We start from the raw sequence: 25888 nt of genomic DNA on the forward strand, positions 1-25888 counted from the left end.
TAATTGATTTGACAGGACAAATCTGACAAATAAAGGAACACAATTCTAGAATATAACGGTCTAGCCGGCCAGGTCTGATAAATGGAAAGCGCCCCAAGTGAATAAGCTGGGGCAACATGGATTGAATTTAACAACGTTAGTGATAAAGTCCCTTGAAAGATAAAAACAAATATGAAGTTTTATTAAAACTTTATTGCTTTACTTGGTTTCTGTATTATAATAATCACATGATTGAATTACAGCAATTCGAGGTACCTGAGGATAATTCTCGAATTGAACTAACAGTTAAAACACTCCTCAGTTCTGTAAGAGTTAAACTCTTACAAAAGTTGTCATATATCTGCTCTCCTCAACCGGCTACCAGTCAGTTTGTTAATATCGCTGGAAAAGATAGATGAGATGTAAATATCAGGCCTACCGGCGAACCCCCTATCAAAGCTTTTTTTTATTTTTGTTCAGCTGCGAAAACACTGGTTTATTCAAACCACAGTTAAATTAAAGCTACTTACTTGGAAATATATTTTTTTTAAATTTGAACTTTCTTTATTGATAGTTTTACAAGTTTACGGATAACCTACTCAAACATGATTTAAAAACATTTCTATCACAACAGCACGGTTGATTAATAAAGCTACTGACATGCAGGTTTTTTTTTTCTTCGAACCACTTTTTTGAATACTTTTTATGTGCTAAAAAACAGGTACGTAGTGTAGCGTGCTGTGGCCCGTCTGACTGTTTAAATTAGACTGGGTCACTTACTGTGAAAGTGGTATGCTTAAATTTAGTTGAGTATGATAGTGAGTGATATTCTTTCCAAGTGTTAAGAATGAAGCGGTTATTCTAGTCGCGTGTCAGTGAGGGTGCGGGTGGCTTAATGAGCAACTTCGGCCAGGAAACGATACAAACTTCCTCTTCTCTTGGGAATGTTCACTGCCTTCCCTGAAACGAAGACGAAAGAAATCAAAATGTTCTTGTCGATTAGTAGGTAGGTAGGTAGGTAGGTAGGTAGGTAGGTAGGTAGGTAGGTAGGTAGGTAGGTAGGTAGGTAGGTAGGTAGGTAGGTAGGTAGGTAGATAGGCAGGTAGGTAGGTAGGTAGGTAGGTAGGCAGGCAGGCAGGTAGGTAGGTAGGTAGGTAGGTAGGTAGGTAGGTAGGTAGGTAGGTAGGTAGGCAGGAAGGCAGGCAGGTAGGTAGGTAGGTAGGTAGGTAGGTAGATAGGTAGGTAGGTAGGTAGGTAGGTAGGTAGGTAGGTAGGTAGGTAGGTATACCCATATAGAAGAAAGCATTAACCATGGAAAATGGCGCTAAATATTATTTCCAATACCTAATCCCTTTAAAACATAAGTTATTTACGAGGTATTGCCGATTACTCATTATCAAAGGTGCAATGCGCTTTTACGCTTTTAACCCGCATGTCAAGCGTTTGTTATTAAAATCTTGAATATAATAAGGAACGGGTTACAAAAAATTGGTGACTAAAGAAGTAATTTATTAACACAAGGTTAGAGTCGAAGGTCAACTTTCTCGCGGACCTCAAGCCTATCATGAAGATTTAAAAATTACTGGATAGTAGTGTAATTAAACTGGCATAGGAGCATCAAGTATAGTTAGAAGCCGCATATGAGAACCTCCACTTTTCCAAGATAGCCATAAAGGTTCTTATATAACTGAACTTCAAAAGTAAGAACCTGTATATTTTATACTAAAACAGGTTCTTGTCTAAAGGGGTCTAAATGAAAATCTTCACTGGCTCTTATATGCGGGTTTTTACTGTATCTTAACTTTCTTTCGTAAACTGCAAAGTTTTTTTTACCCTTACCTAGACATGCACGTTAAATCCTGTTCTACTCAGTGTACATACGTATCGCAGCTGGTTTTGCTGATACTAAGGGTAAAGAGCAGGCATGCATTTCTTTTATGGTTACCAAAAAACATTTTTTTTTTTATGTGGGAAAGATTTACATCTGTTTCAAGAAAAGATTATAAAACAATCCTTTGTTAATACTGAATACAGTCTTCAAGAGACAGGGATGCTCGTCGTCTCGCTTAGGGGTATAAATTCCGAATTTAGGTCTGACTTAGGGTGTTCAGGACACTTATTGTAAGTATTTATGGTCTAGTTTCGGAATGCACGTGATACTTTAAGGCCTGAAAAACGATATCTTTTAGAAAGCTTGCGCCACGGCTTGATTGCTCTCCTTAAGGACGTTTGCGCAAAAATCGTCTAACATTGCAATTTTTCTTAAACTTCTACTAAACTTCTACTCTAGTTCACGAGTAACTCATGTCAGAAATGTAAAAAAAATGGGGGTCAACGAATTCGTTTCCGAGATACGATGTCTGAAAGAAGCGGCTTAGTGGGATAATTTTGACTTCGTCAATCGATTTGACCTCAGCGACTTCTGGCGACAAAATATTTTAAATGAATTGATGTAGACCAACTTTCTTTATCCGAGCTTATTTAAATGGGTCTACTGAACAAAAATATTTCGCTTTTGAGGTTCCTTATGGTAAATATTGTCTTTAAGAACTGCATTTGCCAGCATTCAAGACTGCAAAATGTGACTGATTTGATCGGGCGCGAGAAGAGAAATTAAAAAAAAAATAACATACTTCCAACATTCAAATTTGGCCCATTTTTTGTCATTCGGTAGAGATTTATTTTTAAAGGTTTTTTACCTCGAAAAAAGTGGGGGTCACCGATCGTTTAGGAGAGGAAACTACAAGCGATGTTAACGCAGCAGCTACCTACCCTATAAGTGTTTAGAAAGTTTCCTCAGCGCGCGCTCATGCATGACGTGGCGTGGCGTTGCGTCATGAATTACGTGCGCAGTAAGGATGCGCATAAACAATTCGCGCGAACGTCCTTAAGGGGTTAATTCAAATTTTCTGACGAGCATCCCCGTCACTTTCAAATGGAAGTCCCCCTCGGGCACAAAAAGTCCCCCTCGGGTAAAAAGTAAAGGATGTACTTTTCTACATTTTTAAATTGTTTGTCAACTGGAGGGAAGTTGAAGATAAAACACAAACGTTTAATCTCAATCATGGGTTTAAACAAACCCCATCTACGGCTTACTCAAAATTCGTTTATTGTTAAATTTTTCCTTACATTGTACATCTCGTTATACATTTTGACAAACATTTCAATAGCGAATAAAATTCATTAATTAGTATCGTTCCCAACGACTTGTGATCGAAATCGTGACTCCAGCTGGCCAAAAAAGATTTTTGGGACAAGATCAAATCATGACATTGAAAATCCAGCCTCCAACAGCAGAGGAATGGAAGAACACTTTATTTTCTGTCATAATAACAAAACAAGAAAGAAATTACCTAAGATGCTCAATTTTTTGTAATACTTTTTGTTATTGATCATTTCAGTGTTGAGTCTGTTGCTCCAGCCTTGCAAAACGCCGTTACTTAATAGGTTTGAAAGAAATTAACAACAAATTCATCGAGAGCATTGACTACAGTCAGCTCTCTCTTAACGGACACCTCTATAAGACAGACACCTCCATAAGACGGACACCTTGTGATGGTCCCTGCCGTTTTTCAGTCATTTTACTGTAACCAAACTCCAGTAAGACGGACACCTCTCTAAGACGGACAACGGACACTTGAGAAGTGTTTTTTTATCATGCTTTAATAGTGAAAATACTTCCAAACTTCGCAAAGTTAGTCAGAGCCCTGAGGATACGTGTATACCAAGCTTACTTGCCACAAACAAAGACGCTTTAACGGATTACTTCTTTGCTTACGTAAATGAACACTGATGATGTCGTTCTCTACTTACAGTATTACGGTTTGTAGAAGCTCTCAATTTTTGCTTTAACAAGCAAATACGGTCCTTTTATTATTTTAGTCTTGTTGCAGATAGCAAAGGTTTGTTGCATCGTGCAAAGGTGTAGCTTTATTATCTCAGAGTTACCGGTGTCATGTTACCTCGACTCTCTACAAAGCGGACACCTCTCTAAGACGGACAGCTGCGGTCACGGTCCCGAAGGTGTCCGTCTTAGAGAGAGTTGACTGTATTATTATACCGCGACCCGCATGTCATTGAGTCCGCCTAGGGAACTAAAAACGACTTTAAATTCATAAAGACAGGTTAGATTGTTGTAACTCCACTTATTGAAATGACGACATCTACTTAATCCAATTGAAAGCAAATGGCCTAACTAAAAGGAAAATAAAAGAATGATAATTGTGGAACAAATATATACAATGATAAGAAAGAATCCAACGAGCAATCGACCGAAAAGTTTAACCTAATTCCTGCAAACGAGCATTAATGGTCATTAGAAGTTTAAAGCACTGGCAAACTATCAGTTGATCAAAAAGAAAATAATGGAAACAAAAAATGTTCACTTCCCTTCAAGGTTCTTCTTCTCTTACTCTCTTATCAGCAAACATTGAGCTTTCTAATGATGTTAATGTTGTAATATAAGGAAAGTAACCTTTTTTCGTAACAAAGATTATTTTCGGATGCTTCTTATTTCATTTGTTCTCATTGAGGCGTTCTGGTAGGTAACAATCGATAAGAGGAGATAAAACCTTCAAAATGTTTGCTTTCAAGTGCCTGCCTAGCGCTCTTTAACAAGACAAATGATCATTTATGCATTATTTGACATCTGGTCTATGTGACCCAGGATCAAATCTGCTCATATTGTTTCTGTTTTGCTTGGCATATTTTATCCCGAAGCTCATTTACTTTATCTTGCAGCTGATTAAATTTAGTTTTAATAACGTGTTGCGCGGCTGGCATTGAAGCAAGATTATTAAGCTGGCCTGTGTTATAAACTGGACCCAGACCCACAGAAATGACTGTCACCCCAGCTTTGTGTAAGGCCTGAGCAGCAGGCTGGACATCGTCACGTGAGGTGCCTTGTGTTAGAACAACAAGAACTTTAGGAACATTTATCCGACTTCCTTTATCAAACAGCTTCTGATTAGCTAAGGCTAATGCTTTTCCCGTCATTGTAACGGTTCCTGGATAATTGATGCTCTCAATAGCAAGAGCTAAATCCTTAGGCGAGATATATTTGTTGAAAGGGATAGCTAACGTAGGTTCAGTTCCATAGGTTATGGCTCCAACACGAGTTTCTTCAGGGGAAATGTGAAATCCTAAAGAAACATTTTTGACAAACTCCAGCATTTTCTTGAAGTTTCCTTTTCCAAGAACCTCGATACTTCTTGCACCATCGATAACAAATCCGAGGTCAGAAGGGCACTTTCTTTGGGTCTGCAAACGGGCTGCAACTAAACATGCCGAATGGATTTAATTAGTTTGATGATTAAGGCAATTTAAGATTAGCGATTACGCGGTTATGCGGATAAGTGTTTTTGTAGCAGTCCGTCGGATGTGAGGAAGTGGTGCCTGGTCGTCGTTTGCATGTGTTAAATGAGTTGGAGTGAAGTGACTTGGGGCGAGTTTAGTTAAGGATCTCTAAACGTCTTTCATGGTGAAGTGTTAAGTAGACGATGGATGTACTTTACCCCCATTAAATGTGCTAGATGAGGTGAAGTGACGTCAGATTTTGTCATTTGTTGTTAAATGCATTGACAGTAGATGTACTTTATTCCGTTCGGATGTGTTATAAAAGGCGAAGTGATTTTCCTTCGTGGCCAACTGCTAACTGTTTGGGCGTGTTAGATAAAGCGAAGTAAAGTGAGATTACGTAAGATTCTCTGAAAGATCATCGTGTTGAAGTGTCAAATGCTGTTAACGGTTTGGATGTGCCACGTGAAGTGACGTGAAGTGATATTACGTAAGGATAACTGAGAGTCCTTCGTGTTGTTGATGAAAACGATGTCAGTGGATGAATATGTGGTGATGGCTGTTGTTACCTCCCTTTGCTGATGTTTAAGCTCAAAGTTTGCGTAAGTCTTGCGTAAGTCTTGCGTAAGTTTGCGTAAGTCTTCGCGCAAGTCTTGTCAGCTTGTCAGAACACGTCGTTAGAAAGATTTACGTTATTTATGATCTTAGCATTAGAGCTACAGAATAAAGGCTTACAATAGTTACAACATAGTTATTGAATATGGACCAAGCAACAGCTACACCTTTTTTTCCACTTGACAATGTGTTTCAATATTTGACCTATTATTGTGCAAATTGCCTAAATATTTTGCATCTTTATTTAGATTCATTCATTCCCCACTGACTTGACAAAGGTAAAGAGTTTCAATTATTTCATATAAGTTAACCTACAAAAGTATATAGCAAGTCTTTCCCTGCCTTTAACCAATAGTTCGTTTTGAAAATTTATCTGCCATGCACTCTAGTCCATATTTTTGACGCGCAGACGTGCTGGGAAATACTTTTCCAGCCCGTCAGATTGTGACCCACGTTGAGAGGAGGATGATACTGGGATTAGCAGAATTTCTCAAACCAACCTAACCCTAAAATACGTCGCACGGCAAACATTTAGGAGTTCATATTTCGTGTACATCATAGCAGCTTACCTGATCTATTCGCCGATTGACATATCCCCTTTTGAATCTTTTCTATCAGGGCGTCGGCATCATTGAACGGAGCCAAGAACACGTGATCATTCGTTGGTTCGGACGCAATTAAATCAAGCTGTGTTTTGTTGACATCGGGTCCCACTCCCAGGCAGAAAACCTCAATACCTCGCCTTTTCAATTCTATCGCAGGACGACCAACGTCATCAGTTGAAAACCCATCAGTCACTAATAACAGAACATTGTGTTTAGATGTGGGAAGAGGACTGAACAAGTTCTGTTGAGCCAACGAAAGTGCTTTCCCAATTTTTATGTCGAAGCTTGGATTACTAGCGTTGTCAATAGCTTGATCCATGCTCTTCTGGTCGAGGAATTTGTCAAAGTGGACAACCGACGGCTGTGGGGAACCTCCGTAGACTACCATTCCAACACTGTTGCCTTCAGGGGACACAGGAAACAGGTGTGACACTTGCTTTGCCAAGTCCATCATCTTCGTTGCTTGATCTTTGCCATTGCTTTGAGATGTCGCAGAGCTATCCAGGACCACACCAAGATGAACCCTACCGCATTCTAAAAGTAAAACACAGGTTAATTTTGACGTAGCAATGATTACTGTTCTTTGCCTCTCTCATTTTTGAGATATCGACATTATGAAATAACGAGCCTAAGCAGTACACCCCTTCCATTTCCTCACTACCGGTACCGTTTATTTGGTTTGGCCTAAAGAGACCGAGAACAAGAGACTTCTGCTTTATATATACTTTATCCGCTGTCCGATTAGTACAAGGAACACCGCCTGTAAAACGTAATGAATTGTGCTGAAGGTAGATGTGTGAGTAAAACATCACATTTACATCACTTTTTGATTTATCCAATATCATAAAAACTGACTCGTCCCCAGTAGTCTCTCATGCTAAAATTGCAAGACGCGAAATTATTCAGTCTTCCTAGACTTAAAACGGACCCAAAAGACGACTGGGGACGAGTCAGTCATAGAGGGTACTTGCGTTCAATTTGGGTTGAAACAAAGAAACAAAAGGCCTAAGATTAAATACAAACTTATATAGTTGCAAAGTATTTGTGATGATACATAGCGACCTATTTCGTATTCGTACCTTGACTGTTTTGTTCTTGTGCTCCAATGTTAAAGTTCTCTGCTGCATTCCCAACTGCAATAACTTTTGATGGTACTTTTTTGCCAAACGACCATTCACCTTGTCCATTGGAGTAGTCTTCAGAGTAAGGTGACTGCTTAAGGGGTTTTCCATAGTTGTTCTCACCTGGCAAAGATACGAAGGACGGCTGTGCTTGAGATCCAGAACCCTGAACTCTCTCGTGGTTGTAAGTTGTTGACTGGAACGAGTCACCTTGAGGACCGTGTGTTCCTTGCGAAGTATCGTCTACTTTAACAGATTGTTGATTTGCATGTTCTTTGGAGCTATCTTGGGTTAACGGCTTTTCGCCAGATGTGTCACCCGCATAAATATTGACATGCGGCTGATAATGTTCTGGGGACCCAGCAGCAGCAAAGCGATGACTCTCAGAACCAGGTAAAGTTTTTTGCGTGCTTCCGTAAGAGTCATTGTTTAAACGTTCGTTATGTCCGCTGTTATCATATTTGCGACTCTCTTCCGAACCCATTGGAGAGTCTTCTGTCCCGATGGAATTTTCCTCATGTTCACGGCTTTTGTCATCTTGTCCTTGGGTATCTAACGGCCCCTGTTCATGACTGAACTCTCCGGTAGTAGCATCGTGATTCTGATTTTGCCTATTTGGAGAACCCGTCTTGGAGTAGTGGTATTGGCTAGAAAACGGCTCTTCTGGTTTATCTGAGGCCCAGTTAGGTTGCCCACCTTGCTGACTGTATACAGGACGTGCATCGTCACCTGGTCTGCTCGGGGCGTCGGTCAACTCTCCGGCAGAAGCACCGAGATTCTGATGTTGCCCGTTTGAAGAACCCGTCTTGGAGAAGCGATGTTTGCTAGAAAAGGGCTCTTCTGGTTTTTCTGAGGCCCAGTTAGGTTGCCCACCTTGCTGACTGTATACAAGAGGCCCGTCTTCACCTGGTCTGCTCGGGGCGTCGGTGGGTTGAGAGTCTTCAGTGTCATTATTGTGGAGGTAACTAGCTTGAGCCTCAAACTGGGGACTTTGTTTTTCTCCCTGGGAATAAGGCCTCATTGCACTCCCCGACTGTGAATACGGTAGATTCTTTTCTTGTTGCAGGTTTGGGCCTGAAGACACGGATTGGTTTTCAGAGGACTCCTTGCTGTAATCAGAAGAAGGACCAATTTGACCGTTGTAGGTCTCACAGGTACAGGGCACCTGCCTGTCTCGCACGATCCCCATGACATCTATGAAGAGTGAAAACAAAACAAACGATTTTGTTTCAAGTTGGTTTTTGCTACTTCATCAACCAGACAGAGTTATTACGTAGCTCTGTGTAGTAAAAAAACAAACATTTTCCAGAGCGTTCGTAGATTACAACGGACAAGAAAAATTGTCCAAGATTACAATCTTTTGATCTGAGGAAAGCTGTGAAGTCTACAATGAAACATATAGATAAAAATGAACCCTCCCATTTTCTTTATAAAAGAGAGAAATAAACCGCTCTTTTCAATCACTAATCATGTCTTGCTCGTTTGAAAAAGAACGATCAGCTTCTATAAGAAACTATTATTCTGCTTCAACAGATTAATGAAACATATTAAACGAGGTGGCGAGTTTGGATAGTTGCTGTTTTGAACATAAGTTCTTTGTCAGAACAACAATATTCTAAAAATGATTTTTTTTCGACCTGTTGGGACACTTTAAAAACGGCGTTTTAATCAAAACTCAGTCCAGTTAGAAGAAGTGGTACAGTTGAATACCGATAACACGAACCTCCCGCTTACTCGAACTGTTTCGATTTCCTTCAGGTCGTTGCCTTACTCATTTTACCCTTGACAACTCAAACCTCAGAAAGCATGAACCTATTTATTCCCCTTGAAGGTTCCAGTTATCGGGTTTCAACTGCATTTACCAATTTATTTAGTTAGGGGAGACCAAAATTTCAACCTACAACAGACATATCTGAAGTCTGACAGCTGACATATATAATCCATCCACATTTACTAACTGGTGCTTCTTACCTCTACAAACTCCTTGGACGATTTCATCCATAGCGTTTGGCAATGTGTCTAAGAATGCGGTAAACACGTGCTCTGACTTGGGCTCTGATGCAACATTTATCAACTCCCTGACGTTGGCTTGTTTACCTAAACCGATAGCTGTGACCTTGACTCCGGAATCTCGCAGTTCCTCGCCAGGTCCCACTACGTCATCAGCTGAGCCTCCGCTGGATAACAGGATAAGGGCCCTTGGTGCATCCTGGCGACCGGAAATGGCAAAGAGGGAGGTCTTCATTTGCAAAAGGGCGTTTCCGGTGTAGGCCTTGCCTCCAATATAGGGAGCAACATTTACAGCATCGTCGAATTGCTTGAAGTCACTAAGTCCTTTGAGGTCGAGAGCTGTCTTGACATTATTACCATAAGCCATAAGTCCAACATGAGTGTTGCTTTTGTCAAATCCACGAGAAAATATTTTGATAAATTCCAGCACACGCGCATAGTACGGCTGTGGAATGTTAGCAGAGCCATCAACAAGAAAGGCAACGTCTGCTTTGGCGGAGCATTCTGTAAAAGGAAAAACTTGCATTTATTCGAGAGACCTAATATTTCTTCAGTATGACGTTATTGCGACAGGCAATACTTTCGAATCAATTTAAGAAAAAATGACTTTCATCGTTATGTTTAATACTGCGCTAGTTCAAACGCCAACTAACGATTGCGTTTTTTGCTGCCTTCAATCACAATTATGGCGACAGTCAACAAGCCTTGAAAAACAGAAACAAACAAAATGTATCGAAATCTACCAATCAAAGTTGACAGGCGTGAACTTTTGAACCGGTTGAAGTGAACTTCCGTTTTCTGAGAGTTTCGTTAAGATGATTGACGGTAACAAAAACGTAAACCGTTGATTGAGCAGACTTCGCGTGTTGTTGAAAGGCCTAATGCAAAAGAGTAACAATATTTAGCCTGCAGATTCTCTTACGCCCTTTGTCTTGTTCTCGTGGAGTGACTATAATACATATATGTAACTAGATGTATGTTATTTCTTTAAAAAAAAAACGAAGAAACGAACAAATTGGTAATTTGGCGTAAAAACTTTTATATTAAGCCACAGTTCTTCAAAGTCTTTGTGCTCTTGCCAAAAGTAGCAAAATAAAGTCTGGAATAATAATAATAATCTGTACGAAATGGATTCCTTGTATTCAATTTGCCTCCTACCTTTCTTAGGGCATAGGCAATCTTCAGTTGGCTCTGTATTGTAGTAGTCTGACGTAAGGCGAGTTTTACTCCCTTCACTTCCTGAGCTTGAATTTGATTCTAGTTGCATATTATCCTGTGTGCGTTGGATTTTATCCTGGCTTTCTCCTCTTGAAGATTCCCCAGTATACGCTTGTGACATCCTCGCGTCGTCATACCCAATCATAACGTTTTCGTCAGAACCTGCCGGGCTCATGGAGTTAACTTGTTGAACAATGTTTTGATCCTCTTTATGAGCGAGGTCACTTATTCCTTGTATGGCTTCATTATCGTACACAGGTCTTGACCCTTGGCCAGCATCTGGCATGGGCTGACTTTGGTCTCCAGTGTCTTCACCGGGACTTGCAAAGCCTTCACCGTTTCCTGGGGCATAATCTTCTCCAGTGTCACCGTTGGGTTGACTCTGCATTCCAGGTTCTTCCCCAGGACCCGGAAACTCTTCTCCGTTCGCAGGCCCAAATTCCGTCCCGCTCAAAGTACCTCCTTTGTTTAAATCTATCATGGGTACTGGTTCACCTTCATCCAATGGTTGCTCTTGGAGAGATTGCGATTTCCCATTCATTTGCCCTTCTGTTGCTTGGTGCAATTTATTTTCCCCAATTGAGGGAGCTACATGGTTTGGCACTGTTCCTTGTTGAGGAAAGTTCTGTTGTAGTTTGGGTCCACTGTCATGTTCTTTCAGTGGATTGCTTTGCACTTGTTGCGGACCCAATCCACCACTTGGACTTTCTTTGGAATTTGATAAGGCGCCTCCCGCGTTTGAAAAATGGTTGGCGTTCTCAACTGGTCCTGCATGTTGAGATATTGGTCCTTGGAGCTTATTCGACATCGGAGAAGCCTCTGCTGGCTTTTGTCCATGATCTTGCCTCTCCTTGTCAGATAACTTAACTTGAGCAAAACCTTCGACCTGTTTCATAGCCTTTGCGTTGGAACTTGTTGCCATTGGCTTTTCTTGCAAAGCTGTCACCGGCAGTTCTTTCAGTTCTTGTCCCTTTGAATACACCGCTTTATGGGAGCTTTCAGTTGTCTGTTTGTTCTTTGAAGAACTTTCATCTCCTGAAGCTGGCATGCGATTTGAGCCAGTGAAAGTTGCAGGTAATTGTTTGTGTTCCTTTGTGAAATCCTCATGATGACTCTCCATTTTCTGATAGTTGTTCTTTCCATTAAGTTTAGTTTCTTCTCCATTGCTGAAGCCTAAACTATTATCCAAATGCTGCTGAGGAAATTTATGCTCTTGGTTATCGAGCCCTGCTAATTTTTCTTTTAGAAAGCCAGGCTTCGTTGCTTGTAATGGTGGGCCAATCAAGGTTATATATTTTGAATTATGTGCATTTTCTGCTGAATTCATCTCATTTGATTTAATATGTTCAGTTTCAAAATCTTGACCAGTTTTCCCATAGTTTCCTCTTATCGAGTTCCCATTCATTGAATGCTCCTTTGTTCTGGGCAGTTGGGGAGTACCTTCCGGACTCATGTGGTTGCCCGGAGAAGCTGACGAAGAGGAGTAGCTACCCTTTTCATCTTTCCATGATGCAGCGTCTTGAAGGGCAGGTTTCGAGCTCTCACTCATAACCTCTTGTTGTCCTTTGGCGTTCCTTACAGGTGAAGAATTTCCTGAGAAAGCTGTCGGCTGTTTTAAAGCGTTACCTTCAACTGTAGGGTCCCTGCTTGGGGTTCCAGGAGATTTGACTGAGTCTTTGCCTTTGAAATTTTCAGTGACTTGTCCAGGGTTGGGCACCGATTTTTGAAACGACGCAATCTGCTTGAAATTCTTGACCTCTTGTCGAGACATCGGTATATACTTTCCTGTTACTTTATTAGCATTATCATTGCTGTTGGAGCTGAGACTAGCTGATTGTCCTATATGTTGTTCATCTGTCTGATGTCTTTCTTGGTTTGCGCCAATATTTTGCCCACCATTGTTTGGTGGAGGTGGACTATTACCAGTGCTTGCAAGCTGTCGCACATGGCCTCCGTTCGAATATTGTACATTGCGCAATTCAGGGGTACCAACTGCATTCTTTTCTAAGAAACGATAATAAAAAGTAGCTATCTTAAAGAAACAGCTTGATGTTAAAATGAATCATGGGTGTTTTCATATGTGCGTCTTCAATTACTTAAAAAATCATTTGCTTCCTTTCCTCATTCTTTTATCTTTGTCCGAGCTGAGAGTCTTATCTTAGGCTATATTAGTCCACTTTCGAGTTACCCTTTGCCTCTGTTTTAAAACGAGTCTACTTGAACCTTCAGGTCCATTTTCATGCAAATCAAACTCATTTTTATTTGAATGGTTTTTCCATAGATTTGTCTTGAAACAGAGGCAAAGGCTACCTCGGAAATGGCCTATTGCTTGCAATCTTCACCGTGTTCTTATATGCACGTTTGTGTGTTCAAAATACCTAATAATACTTCTGTTTGTAGTTAATGGTACTAAAATATGCATATGTACTTTTGTTCTCTTGAATTTTTAATATAAATATTTTTAAACACTGGGTTGTCTTTTGGATCGGCCACTAGACAACTTAGTCTTTTTCTGACATGGACTCAGTGGAACGTCAATTCATGTCATATAAACTAGCGTACAATGACTGCCAAAAGATGCTTGTATTTTTATGTTTTGCGATGTTGTTGCTACCCTTAAATTACCCTCTTACCACTGCACAGTTTGACGTTGCAATCTTGACTCTCGACACTCGGACCCAGGTTTCTGCAATCTCGTCCACCATTCGACGGAGGTGGATTTGAACATTTACGCATGCGCCTTCTAACGCCACCACCACACGACTTACTGCATTGCGTCCATGGAGACCACTGACTGTAATCACCGTTAACTGTTTTATGCGAATCCACAAAACTGTAAATACAAAGCGAGTTAGTGAACCTAAAATAATTTGCATTTCCTGCAATTTCTTTAGTGTAACCGTCATCAATTAACTTACTAACGCTATCAAGTTATTGAAAGGCGCTAAAGGCGCTGGACTCTGGAACGAGTGGTCCAGATTCAAGCCATGGCCAGGGTCAACGCGTTGTGTTCTTGATCAAGACACTTTATTAACACTTACAGTACCTCTCTCCACCCAAGCATTTAATAGATGCTGGCGGATCAAAAGTCGAGACGTGACCCTTGATGAACTAGCATCACATCCAGGTGGTAGTTGAAATACTCCTGGTCGCAACGTGATAAAAGAAACTGGTGTGAAGTGCTGTTCGTATGGACCAGTAGGCTCAAACACTGACTTAACTTGTTAGCATATCGCCAATCAGGTAATTGGCGAAGAAAGAAAATAACAAACTTTAGTTGGTACGGTAAATTAACTGAGAATACTAAGAATTCATTTCAAGACTTTTTACCGGTACACTTGTAAACTCCATGGACCACCTTTACCACCACCTGAGAAAAAGAAAAAAATGTAGCACAAATTATAGAAATCAGAAAAGTTAAATCAAAGCATCCATGTAATTGCTTTGAGAGTCAGTTGAAAATCCCTTTAAAATTTGATAAATAGTTAGCGGATGCTTGTTAAGGAAATTCTCGCCCAGCAGGTTTGGCACATTCGTTTGGGATAGTCCTCGCATCATAGTGTACCTGGTCCGAACTTAGAACCAAGTGTCACTCCATTCTCGTCTCCAGGGCCATTTCGCTTTTCTTAGCCGCGGAGCCTTGACACGAGAAACGAAGAGGTCTGGGGACATTGGATTTCCAGTCCTTGATTCTAGGACTTCCGGTCTTCGGGCATACAGTCGAGATGTTTCTAAATACTATATGAGAGAGCCATGGCGTTTTTGACCACCGTTTAAGATTTCTTTGTTTTAAACAGGCAATCAAAAAAAAGTGAACTCATTCAAAAATTCTATGTCCCCGAGCCAAGGCCTTGCCGGCTAAGAGAAATCACATCACCCCTACGTTAAAGCAACTCCATTGGTTGCCGGTTGCTTGGCAGCTTGAAATCAGAGACGCTGTAATGGCTTGTAAATGTTTGCACGGACAAGCCCCAGCATATCTGCGCAGCAATTTTAGAGCTGACGTCCATTCTATCAATACAAGACACCGAAACAAGTTGGATGTCCCGCTATTCAAACCAGCTACAGGCCAGCAGTCATTTGTATTCAGAGCTACTCGGCTTTGGAACGAACTACCAAGGACCCTACAGACGCGCTGCAATTTTAAACATAGACCCTTTTACGTAACCCTTTTTATTAGAATATTTTTTTTTTAGCTGTCATTTTTAACATTTTATTGTAATTTGCCCTGAAAAACCATTTTTGGAGAGGTAAATAAAATCTTATCTTATCTTAAAAGGCCATGGGGACGAGAATTGTCACTCATTTATTGGGTTGATTGCTGGGTTTTTTTCTTTCTTCAGAAAAAAAAAATCCTGTAAAGTGCGATTCGATCTCGGCAAAAAGTACATACCTCATTTATTTGTACTTACTCTTACATTCCTTCGAAGGTCCATATTTGCGATATCTTTTTTCTCCATCAGCACTTGCGAAACATTGGCCTCCATTTTCAATGCCAAATAGCTTAAGCCCTTTATCCGCAGCTGCCCGTGCACATTTAAACAGGCCGTGACTCCTTCCCTTATAATTGGGATCCATCAACAAGTAGTGCTCCCCTTCTAACGAGGGAAGGCCTCGTGCCCATGCATCACGCCAACAACCCAGGCTTTCAAACCCTGTAGAAATAATGAATAAGTAGTAGCGGAGCTCCACAGCGGCCCGAAGGGCCGCAGAGCCCGCCCCATAAAAATAAAAAAAAAAAAAGGGCGCGCGGGGGGGGGGGGGGGCGGGAAAAAAATTTTTCGCGGAATGGCGGGAGAAAAAAAAAAAAAAAAAAAAAAAAAAAAATCATAAATAATGGGAATTTGCAGTGACATTTCCACAAAGTGGCTCTTCTTCCGCTGACACTGTAAATATGAGGAAAGAAATATTGTAAATCAAACAAAAACTTGTTAAAAATCCCAATTGGCAGAAAGCTGACCAGATGGCATTTTACAAAGCGTGGAGGAGTTGAACTGGGGTCTACCGAAGACAAATCCATCTAGTGGCAGGGATCTGAAGGGTTTTGAACCCGGACTATTACAAGTCCAGCGTCCTAACCACTAGGCCACGAAAAGGGTTTTTAAAAATTGTCAGACATTTTCTCTTTACAGCAGCTCTATATTACCCACTGAAGGTCATAATGCAATGACTTTATGTTCGCTGAGCTCTCAACTATCAAACAAAATGCTTAACCATCGGAACAGACACGTCATTTTTGAACAAATAGTAAAGGCAAACTGACGGTTTGCATGAGTTTACATCGGGCTTTGACTGATTTATTTGGTGACATTATTTCTGTACTGTGCCAGCTTTGTACTAGTAGTTTTAGTAATAGTAATAGTAGTTTTATACTTTAGGGCACACCTACTTCGACCGTTGACTTCCAGCTCTCCCGTGATTTGCTGTCTTTTCTCTAATTTTTCAAACTCTTTATCCTCTTCAGATGACGGGTGCCCTTTTTTAAAACATGAAAGTTCACTGAATGAACACACGACAAATATATTTACAGCTAAAATTTATTAAACTGGAAATTTAACGAACCCTAGCAGCTAAAAATCTTACAGACAATCACCAAGTGTTCGGTGCTAATCCCTTATGTGGCAAACACAAGTGTACTGTTCATTTCTTCACCTTACACTTTGTTAGAAGTTTGTATATCAATTCAGTTCTTATAGACGCCATTAAAAGCAAACAATTTAAGTTAAAGCTTAAATAAGAATCAATGGCCAATAAAGATACGTCTGTCATTCAACAGTGATCAACAGTCGAAATACATTTGATATGGTACTACGACCACTATATACCGGTATAATGCGAATTAAATTGTGAAATTAACTTCTGTTGAGACATATCGAGCATTAAAACGTTTGCTAATTCAGTACTTTTACGCCCTTTTATTTTGTCCTTCTTACTACGACACTCAAAAAAGTTCATAGATTTCAGTATATATACAAATTACTTTGTCTAAAAAACATATTTTTGGACGAATTTCACATGTGGTAAACAAGATGCTTATTTACCTTTGTCGAGCTTGTTGATGTACCTGGCGTCCACTTTGATCCAAATCACATTAGCCAAAAGGAAAACAATGGCCCACATGTTGCTGTGTTTGCCGTAACAAACTTTAGTATCTCGTAGTTTCAGCTTGAAACAAAAGTCCAGACAAATCTTGCTTCGCTAACATTCGCCAAGGAAACAAAATACGAAAACAAATGTTGGTAATTTAGGACGAGTTTTAAAGGAAAAGTTAGTCCACCTCCGAAGAGCAAATGATCTAACTCGTTCCACTTCAGACTAAGGCAGACCCGGCTGGTTCCGTTAAAAAATATAACAATAAATATAATAGCGTCTGTAATGTTTTGTCTTCAAAAAAGGCATTCAAGAAATGTGAAATATGTTACCTTAAATGGTGTAGCGAGGCATTCTGCCCCTCACTTTCCTTAAATCGCCTTTTTTAGGAAAAAGAAACCGAGTGAAAATTTCCAAATTTAAGATACCTTGCTGTGAGATGGTTAAAAGCTCACTTGTCTCGTGAATTTTTCATGAAGTAATTCTTAAATATTCATAGGTAGTAACCTTACAACCGTAAAAGGGAAACATAACTATGTTTTCTCCTCTTGAAGATTCACGGACGAAGGGCAAATACGGCATAAAAAGAAGTTCATAGAGAAGAACCATTGTTAAAGGAGCTAAAAGTGAAAGTAGGAAATCATATTTGAAAAGAATATCAGGTATGTTTTCCATCTGTGACAAAAAGAGATTCACTCAACTAAAAAATCTCTGTTTTGCCGCTAAACGTAACAACTCCTCAATTCACAACACTGTTTCACTTCTCCTTGCCACATCTATACAGTGTCAAGTGGGCAAGTGGTGAGAATAGATCTTTATCAACTAAGGGACGATCCCCCTAATGCACTGTCGAATATCTGAACTACCATTAAGATTTTTGGATAACTTCGGTAGAGAGATTTGATTTTTCGATCGAAACAAAGTGCACAACTGAACCGCTGTTTTACTTAGTTTAATCAAAACCAACGTTTCGAATTCTTCAGCGAGCACAGACCATAGTAGTGTACAATAACTTAACTAACGACGCGACAGATTAAGATTGCCATTTAACTGGTAAAACGGGTAGCCGCAGTTCCGAATTGTTGAGCGCAATGAGAAACGTTGACCCGTAACATCCCCGGACCCGGCGTTTTTGTCACTTCTTTTAGTTTGAAGCAAACAAGTTTGTTTTTAAATTATAACTTTATTACAGTATTTCTCCAACGAGAAGCGCAGTGGCTTCAAGTTAATGGCTAGCGCTGGCCTCCCGCTCGAGCCTAGTCAGCGACAAGCCCAGGGCAACCTTGCAAATCGTCGGAGGTTACCTACAATGGCCGAGCACTCTTTCAGGGGAGCTCAGAAAACAGTACTTCTTGTCGACAATACATACGGTTTTCAAAAATGAAATTTATAAAACGTTTGTCGATGGAGTCAGTCACACCATTTGTTTTCTTAAATGTAAGGAGGCTCTAAAACACTGCGACCGATTTAATTTCCCTTAGAATTTGTCAAAATGGTACGAAGGATACGTTTGACCTATTTTGGTGTTATCAAGGTAGCTTAAGGTATTCTGGTAAGTAAATATAAAACCTCATTTTTATTTACCTTAGTCGTTAATTCTGTTTTGTTGTGTACTGCAAACTGATTGGATCCAAGGTGGAACCACGCATTGAAAACTAGAAGATTAATTTCTCAACGCATATCAAGGTTCGGATTGGAATTCGAATCTAGAGTTAGTTTCTATATAAATCAAACATGTGATCGAAACTTTGATTGCAGAATCGGGGTAAGACTGGTTAAAATGAATGCAACTAAACTAATCATGTTTATGGCCTGGCCAAAAAAGAAAAAAACAGCACACTAAAAATAAAAACGAGATTTTATTTTTTAATAAAAATACCATATTAAACAATATCAGTGTACTATTAGACGAAAACCCCGCGATAATCCGTGAACTTCCTTTTGAAAATTGCTGAGAGTTAGCAGTTTCCTTGGATATGCAAAATCGTGGCCAATACTGTATCCGTTTTACACTGACAAACCATTGTCTAAATCTCGATCTTTTTATTTGTCCGAAGTCTGTTTAGCTGCTTGTACGTAGTGGGCGCTGATCCAGAACAAATCAACATAAAGTGATCGATCAGAAATTTTTCTGATCAGTTATAGAAAGTAACTTTGCTTTGTCCTCGGCAACGCGTTTTCTTGTTTCTAAAACGTCCTTGACGATACAACATTTCTATAAAAAGTCGAATCTAGCCTGCAGAACAGGCGGTTTATTTTGCGGGTCGATGCGCGAAGTGCGAGTTTTTATTTTGCGGGTCGCGTGGGGCGAGCGCGAAGGAAAAATGGTTTATTTTTCCCTCGCGCTCCGCGCTCGAGGGGTCGCGCTTCGCGCGACCTCGCATAAACCCCGCAAAAAATAAACCGCCTGTTCTGCATGCAGGTGTATAATCTGTTGTGAAGTGTAAACCTAAGGCTAACTACTGTTTACTTTTCCCCGATTTCTTTTCTCCATTTGATCGTTGATAAATGTTATCAGTTGATCTTCAGCCGCTCTCTGTACATTGTCACTGTAGTGCACGTGATCTAATGTACCGTTAGGATACGAGGCGGTCATAGGATACACATCCAGCACAGGGATCCCAGCCTTACACATAGCGCTGACCGCGTACTTGTGAAACAACTCCAGCCTCTGGTGAAATGAGGAAAACACAGTACAGGATAAACGATGAAAATGAATACATAAATGAAAAAAAATTAGGAATATAACAAGTAGAAATCAGAGATTAGGTGAGTGCATTCGGCCTATAGCTGAAATAGACCCAAGGAAAGAGAAAGCCAGACAGTGGCAAAGGACTGAGATGGTCGGCGTGCTAGTACTTTGCCTTATGCAAAGTACTAGCACTTTGCATAAGGCAAAAAGGATGTTGGTGAGAGCGGAAGTTCATCACACGACATTGTGCGACAAGCCAAAAGAACATTTCGAAGCACCACCGAATTATAAGAAAGGTATTAGAATCACAAAGTTAAAGAAAATTAATGTGTCGAGGCTAGAAAAGAAACGCCTGGTAGAAACGTCCCCCCTCCCCCCCCCCCCCCCCCCCCCATCTTTCCTACTGTTCCTTCAGTATGTTTCTAAGTTTGTTGCTTAAGTCAGTTGTTTGAGACTTTAAATAGAAATTTTCTTCACGGGAACCTATTTATTGCTTATACTAGGCCAATGGTTGTGTTCTAATACATCATGGCAACTGCATTTGGTAATCATTTCCTACATTCCCATGGCCTACAGCCAGCCAGCCGCCGATCGTCTTTGTAAACTGTTCCAAGCTAAATATCGAAGTTTAATAACTGATGTACACGAACAGCGTTAATAATATTCTAACATTATGGAAAGTTTGGAATCAAATGAAACGTCATACCTGATGAGTGTGAAATCTCCAGTGAGTTTTGTTTCTTGGAAACTCTGCAAACATTTTGTGAACATTTTCTTTTTCTATGGATGTTATCGTTTTCCAAATGGGCATTGCCATGTTCCCATCTCCCTGTACAGTTTTGCTCTGTATGAGTTTGACGACATTATCTATGAGGTGTTTGTAGGATGTAAAATTGAGCGATATAGAGAAATGTACTCCAAGGTTCAAGAGAAATACACTATTTTGAGTCTTCATATCCGGAGAATCAAGAATCTCATTCATGTGTTGGAGTAAACTTGTCTCGTTGAAGTCGTTTGGCTCAAACTTTGTCTTTGCTTCTTCTACGCTTGCCAACTGTCAAATTAATAAAGAGAAATAAGTTTGTCACGAAACAAGACTTCTTTGTAAGCATTTGGTCTCCTAGCAACAAACCAGTGACCGTGCAGTCTAAAGGCTCTGGAAACTAGACCGCTGCTTCAACGGGGTGAACAGCTTTGTTGATTTTGTTACGAGGTTATTAAATATCGGAAAAAATACTGTTGCAAGATAACACGTTACACTTCCCCGTATAAAAATTCTGTAACTAGATTTTTTAGGTAGGACAAGCAGGAATTTGATTTCATTCAGCATACTCAGAAATTTTAAGTTCAAAACTTTTCTTTGGATCAAAACAAACTTTAAAATATCTTTTTAGAACGTTTTGTAACCACGAGGAGAATAAAAAGAAGTCGCGACGAATTCGAATTATGGTTATCTCTGTAATAATCCAGTTAGCTACGAAAAGGACATAGTAAATTCCTGTAAATGTCTGACTTACAGTTGAAACAATGAACTGATTCAGTAAACTGTCAGCTTGTTTATCGATTGGTCAATAATTTGCTGTGAAAGTAAAGGTGCATTAAGCAACCAATGCAACATTATTTACCTCGTAAATCCACATGTATGAACTTGTGCATTTTCGAAAATTATTTTTACATATTTTTCGCGTTCTCAGCGACTTCAAGAAACATTGACCCACAGAATCGCCATATATCCATAATGTATCCGCTTTAGTTGCTGGCTTCTTTTTAAGTGTTGGTGGATCGTAATCTGACAAAAAAGAGAACATAACCACACACACATTTCATACAGTTCTATTTACCATGTATGTTTCCAAAATAAAGAGGGAGCTACGCAGTAGGGAGTGAACGCTGAGGGGGTAAAAGATTCCAGGCGATCGGGTTCTGTAGTTCTGTAGTTAGTGGGCTTACATAATTAGCAACCACTACATCGCTGCCGAGGATAACGCTTAGTAAAAATGAATTTATGTTTTACCAATAATCTCGCAACTATTTTGCATAGTTCAAAGGTTATAATTAAAATGAACAATATTTTTTTACCGTGAACGTACGGCCGCCACACACCGCTGACCCATCTACCAAATCCATTCTGCAACAGGTTGCAAGGATCACCACAATTCATTTCTGTATTCGCTGAAAGAGAATTAGTAAATTCAAATTTGGAATATTCACTCACTCAAATGTAATTTCTATTTCATTTTCGTATCCAACACTGATCACATCTGTATCTTTAAACCAAAAAGGCAATAAACAAGAGAATATAGGATACGAGCATGCCTTAAACGTTGGCAGAGCATAAAGTAAGGACCAACAATAAGGGTCTCAAAATAAAGTGGTTACCAGTTGTACCTTCAGTTTGTGAGTCAACTAGGCAGGATGGGATGACAGACGCATCGGTAGCGAGGTTGCTATTTTGTGGTACAGAAAAACTAAGGGTCCTGTGTCCTCCAAGAGGCTCTAGAATGTAGTCATCACCAATGTATCCCAAAATTCCGTCAGGCTGGTATTTTCCTTGAACTGTTCCTAATTAGTGAACATAATATGTTAATATCCAAGGCGTTTTTAAAGCTTTACATGCAATGCTAACTGCTCGATATCTAAACATGTACTTATTTGAAAGGGAGGTGCAGTGCCTTAGTGGTTAGTGCGCTGGACTCCGCATCGAACGGTCCAGGTTCGAGACCTGGCCGAGGCACTGTGTTGTGTTCTTTGCAAGACGCTTTACTCTCACAGTGCCTCTCTCTACCAAGGTGTGTAAGTGGGCCCCGCAAATTTAATGCTGGGGGAGGGAGGACCCTTCGATGGACTGGCATCTCATCCAGGGGGAGTCGTTGAAATCTCCGAGTCGCTTTATGCTACGAAACTGGGATAAGCTCCGGCCTGATGGGCCATTAGGCTCGAACGGAAACTATACCTCACTTATTTCTAAACAGGTGCATCTGAAAAGATCTCCTTTTCGCGTTCTTTTAACGCAGGGACTTATAACAACAGTGACCAATCTAAGCATAGAGTGTGCTTCATATTTAACTCACTAGGATTGTACGACAAAGCGACAATGATGAAAGTCTACTCCTCCAGCCCCTCCCCCCACCAGCATGTTTGTCAGGTTACTCCCAACAATTTACCAGTCCTTATTTATAGGCGAAAACTGGAATTTGAAAGTAAGTTGTTTTTGCCAATAACGTTAAAATAAAAAGACAACATGAGGGCAACTCGAATGCAGAGGTCCTTTTTCAATACGAGTTCCAAACTTTTACGTACGACACTAAGTACCTTGTCTACAACATCCCCTTTGTGAACAATTATCACGAGCACTAGGAGTTGACATCTTCGCCCTTCAATTCAACTACAAATACAAATCTTGTACAAATCTCGTTTCGTTCCAAACCTTTGATGAACCAATCCACTGGCGGCTCTCGCAGACCGTCACACAGAGTGAAATCCAGGGTTATCTGGGCAGAGTAGTTACCAGGCTCCAGAACTAAGAACACAACTTCGTACATTCCGTTGTCATGGTCCCAGACTTGCGGTGCAAGGGATGATGGGCCTTGTCTGATGTATACTCGCCAGGCATCACCACCGGATGTTTTAAGGACACCATTTCGTGTAACGGACTGGATAAAGAAGCGACTGAATTGACCTAACAAAAAAGAATAGAGAAATATTTTTAAAACTATTTTGAGAAAAGTTTTGAAAAGTAATCAGCTGTTCTTTGCTGTCTTTCAGGAAGCTGAAATGCATGTCCGTGTCTTTAAATATATGCTGCAAAGGCGTAATATGTTGCTATTACTAATTTTCGTAGATTTTATTAAAAACATCAGTGAATTTTATTCTGAAAAAAATTATTATGAACAGTTAACAATAATAAATTAATAACAATATTAAGAGAGGAAGCCACATTTTCCCTAGCTGGTTTTCATGCAGGTCCTCGATCCAGGTTGAATTGGAATTTGGAACTCGGAGAAAAACCCTCAGAGCAAGGACAAGAACTAACAACAAACTCAACCCACACGTGGCACCTTGCCAGGACACCTAGGCTATGGCCCCTCCTCAATATGTCTTCTACTTATCAGAGAAAGATTATTTAATTATCGAGTTTTACCTGCCGGCAATATCTCCCTTTTTGTGATAAAACTTCTTCTCGCATCAGTCCTCCACTCCGAGTTCACTTGTCTTTGTTCCCAGGCTACTTTACCCCCGCATGGCTTGGCCGTTCTTTCCCAGTCCACACGCCATCTCTGCATTCGACACCATTGCACCTGGCAATTTCTTAAATCACTTTCTTTATTTTCCAATATGGGTTGCTTGTTCGTGCCTAAGTAATATAATCTCCACGTGATATGCAAGGTTGTTATGGCAACGCCAAGGAGAATGATGTTGAGGAGACGTAGACGGAACATTCGGTGTACACGGCATCCCATTCCTAGACAGCAGTAAGCGAAGACTTGTGGTTACACTCCTTTATCCATCTAGATCTCCACTTAGCAGAGTACAAAAAAACGCCCTTAAAGGGACTGTGTCACGGATTTAAGCCAAATTTAGTGTTGGGAAATGACCATCAAATTTGGTTAGATATGAAAAATAACCACTCAAAACAGTGAAGGAATTGAACACTTCAATAACACAGTTAATACAAAAGAAGCTACGGATGGCAAAAAGTGACGAAGAGTAAAAACGGGTTGCGATATGGGTTTTTGAAATATTGTTAGACTTATTAGGCTGAACAGTTTTCGAAGTTAGTCTCGTTTGCTTGAAACTCTAAATTATAACCTACGGGATACACATATGGTTGCAATGAAGCTATGGTTTTGTCATTTAGATCCATAGAATTAATTTTTTTGCAAACACTAAGTTTCATAGCAAGCATTTGGCAAAACTAAATAAAATAAACTTAACTCAACCGTGACACAGTCCCTTTAACGAGTGCAAATACCGTACGATATTGTACTCCACAAATCTGATTTAACAAGTTCAGTGCAGTCCGCTTATTCCTCCTGACCGCGCAAAAGATTAAAAAAAATAAGGGGCAAACTTTTTGGAGGCGGCAGCTTTTTTCTAAATACAGACATACGTACTCCTAAACTGTGGGAAAATCATATAAAAGCATATAACTTATTGAATATATACAATTTATATAGACTCTCATTATAGGAAACAAAACATCTGTACATATGGATCAAGCTATTTCTGAAAGTACTGAATCGACAGGCAGGACGCCAGACGTGCTTTATTCCCATTTGTTTGAACACATAAAATTCACTTGGATATATTAAACATTGAAAACTCTGAGAAGCCAGTAAACTTGCGGCTTCTCTCGACCCAGACATACAAGTTTGTGCTGGCAACCTAGCAAGACATTTAATTCGATGTAAACTGATGTAAACTGTGATGAACTTGGGTGCCTCCCGGATGAAGTACTGGGAACAAGACGTATAATAAGTAAGCATTTCAAATAAACCCAAACAAAAAGGTTAAAGTTTTGACCGACACATGATCATCAGAAATGGCCAAAAAAAAGTTTTACTGAACTTTTGTATATGACCTCAACGTCCATCTATAACAGCTGATAAACGGCAATGATTATGAATAGTAAATGCATGAACTAAATTTTACCTGACAGCTGAACGGTATTTTCTATAGAATAGCACATGCAAACCTTTAAGCGACAATACATTTCGTATTGACAAGCCACATATTATAACCACAGAACAACTGAAAAAAATATTCGTCGCCAACTCGTCCTTTAAAGGGATCTTACAGTATGTTTGATGCTTATAAAACAAAGTAAAAGGGAATTTAAAAGAAAAACTTACATCAACCTCGGTTAAGATCCACGGCAAGACGAAAAAGAGTCAATTGTTATTTCTGTACGCAAATAAACAGATTTTGGAGTAAAACCTGTATTGTTCTCGATTGTTTCTAGGAAACCAGCCTGTCCCAAGAAACCTTCATTACATTATGTGAAAAGAATTACCATACGCTCTTTTAGGGAATATTACTTTTGAAATTTCAATTATAAAAACAAAATAAAAGAGAATTTTTAAGAAAGCAGAGTAAATATTTAACATATAAAGCTTAACGGAGGATTTAAAATTAGTTGTATGAACTACGGGTAATTTATCGTTTTTTTTAAAATATTGATGATCAATCAAAATTCAGGTTTGTCGGCTCAAAGTTGCTTGGTAAAAAGACAAAAATCTAAATTTAAATTTATCTCGCCATCA

At 39.8% G+C, this 25888-nt stretch overlaps 2 protein-coding genes across 8 annotated transcripts; both read right to left on the reverse strand.

Annotated features, from left to right (window-relative positions):
• Positions 1–172: 172 nt before the first annotated feature.
• LOC144650471 (uncharacterized) lies at positions 173–17376 on the reverse strand. 5 transcript variants are annotated; one of them, XR_013570120.1, is made up of 12 exons: positions 17266–17376; positions 16885–17041; positions 16233–16319; positions 15256–15498; positions 14174–14213; positions 13477–13676; positions 10784–12847; positions 9587–10129; positions 7574–8809; positions 6459–7028; positions 4040–5255; positions 3153–3478 (listed from the first exon to the last, which is right to left on the reverse strand). XR_013570120.1 is itself a non-coding variant. In XM_078510154.1 (11 exons), the coding sequence occupies exons 2-11, from the start codon at positions 16961–16963 to the stop codon at positions 872–874; spliced, it is 5130 nt and encodes a 1709-aa protein (XP_078366280.1). In that variant the 5' UTR covers positions 16964–17041; positions 17266–17376; the 3' UTR covers positions 173–871. The 5 variants fall into 5 exon arrangements, 4 of the variants coding, with proteins under 4 accessions (XP_078366280.1, XP_078366279.1, XP_078366278.1 ...); XM_078510154.1 differs by lacking the exons at positions 3153–3478; positions 4040–5255 and adding an exon at positions 173–939; XM_078510153.1 differs by having other exon boundaries at positions 3152–5255; positions 15262–15498.
• A 1473-nt stretch (positions 17377–18849) lies between these two features.
• On the reverse strand, positions 18850–25658 carry LOC144648808 (uncharacterized). 3 transcript variants are annotated; one of them, XM_078508265.1, is made up of 8 exons: positions 25478–25658; positions 23767–24087; positions 23053–23304; positions 22014–22187; positions 21705–21797; positions 21251–21414; positions 20332–20679; positions 18850–19604 (listed from the first exon to the last, which is right to left on the reverse strand). In XM_078508265.1, exons 2-8 carry the CDS (start codon positions 24083–24085, stop codon positions 19389–19391), a joined length of 1566 nt encoding a protein of 521 aa, XP_078364391.1. In that variant the 5' UTR covers positions 24086–24087; positions 25478–25658; the 3' UTR covers positions 18850–19388. The 3 variants fall into 3 exon arrangements, with proteins under 3 accessions (XP_078364391.1, XP_078364389.1, XP_078364390.1); XM_078508263.1 differs by having other exon boundaries at positions 22005–22187; XM_078508264.1 differs by lacking the exon at positions 25478–25658 and having other exon boundaries at positions 22005–22187; positions 23767–24264.
• Positions 25659–25888: the final 230 nt, after the last annotated feature.

Source organism: Oculina patagonica, chromosome 4 (genome assembly GCF_052425735.1).
Source record: "Oculina patagonica isolate OP01 chromosome 4, crgOcupat, whole genome shotgun sequence".
NCBI classification, from domain to species: Eukaryota; Metazoa; Cnidaria; class Anthozoa; order Scleractinia; family Oculinidae; genus Oculina; species Oculina patagonica.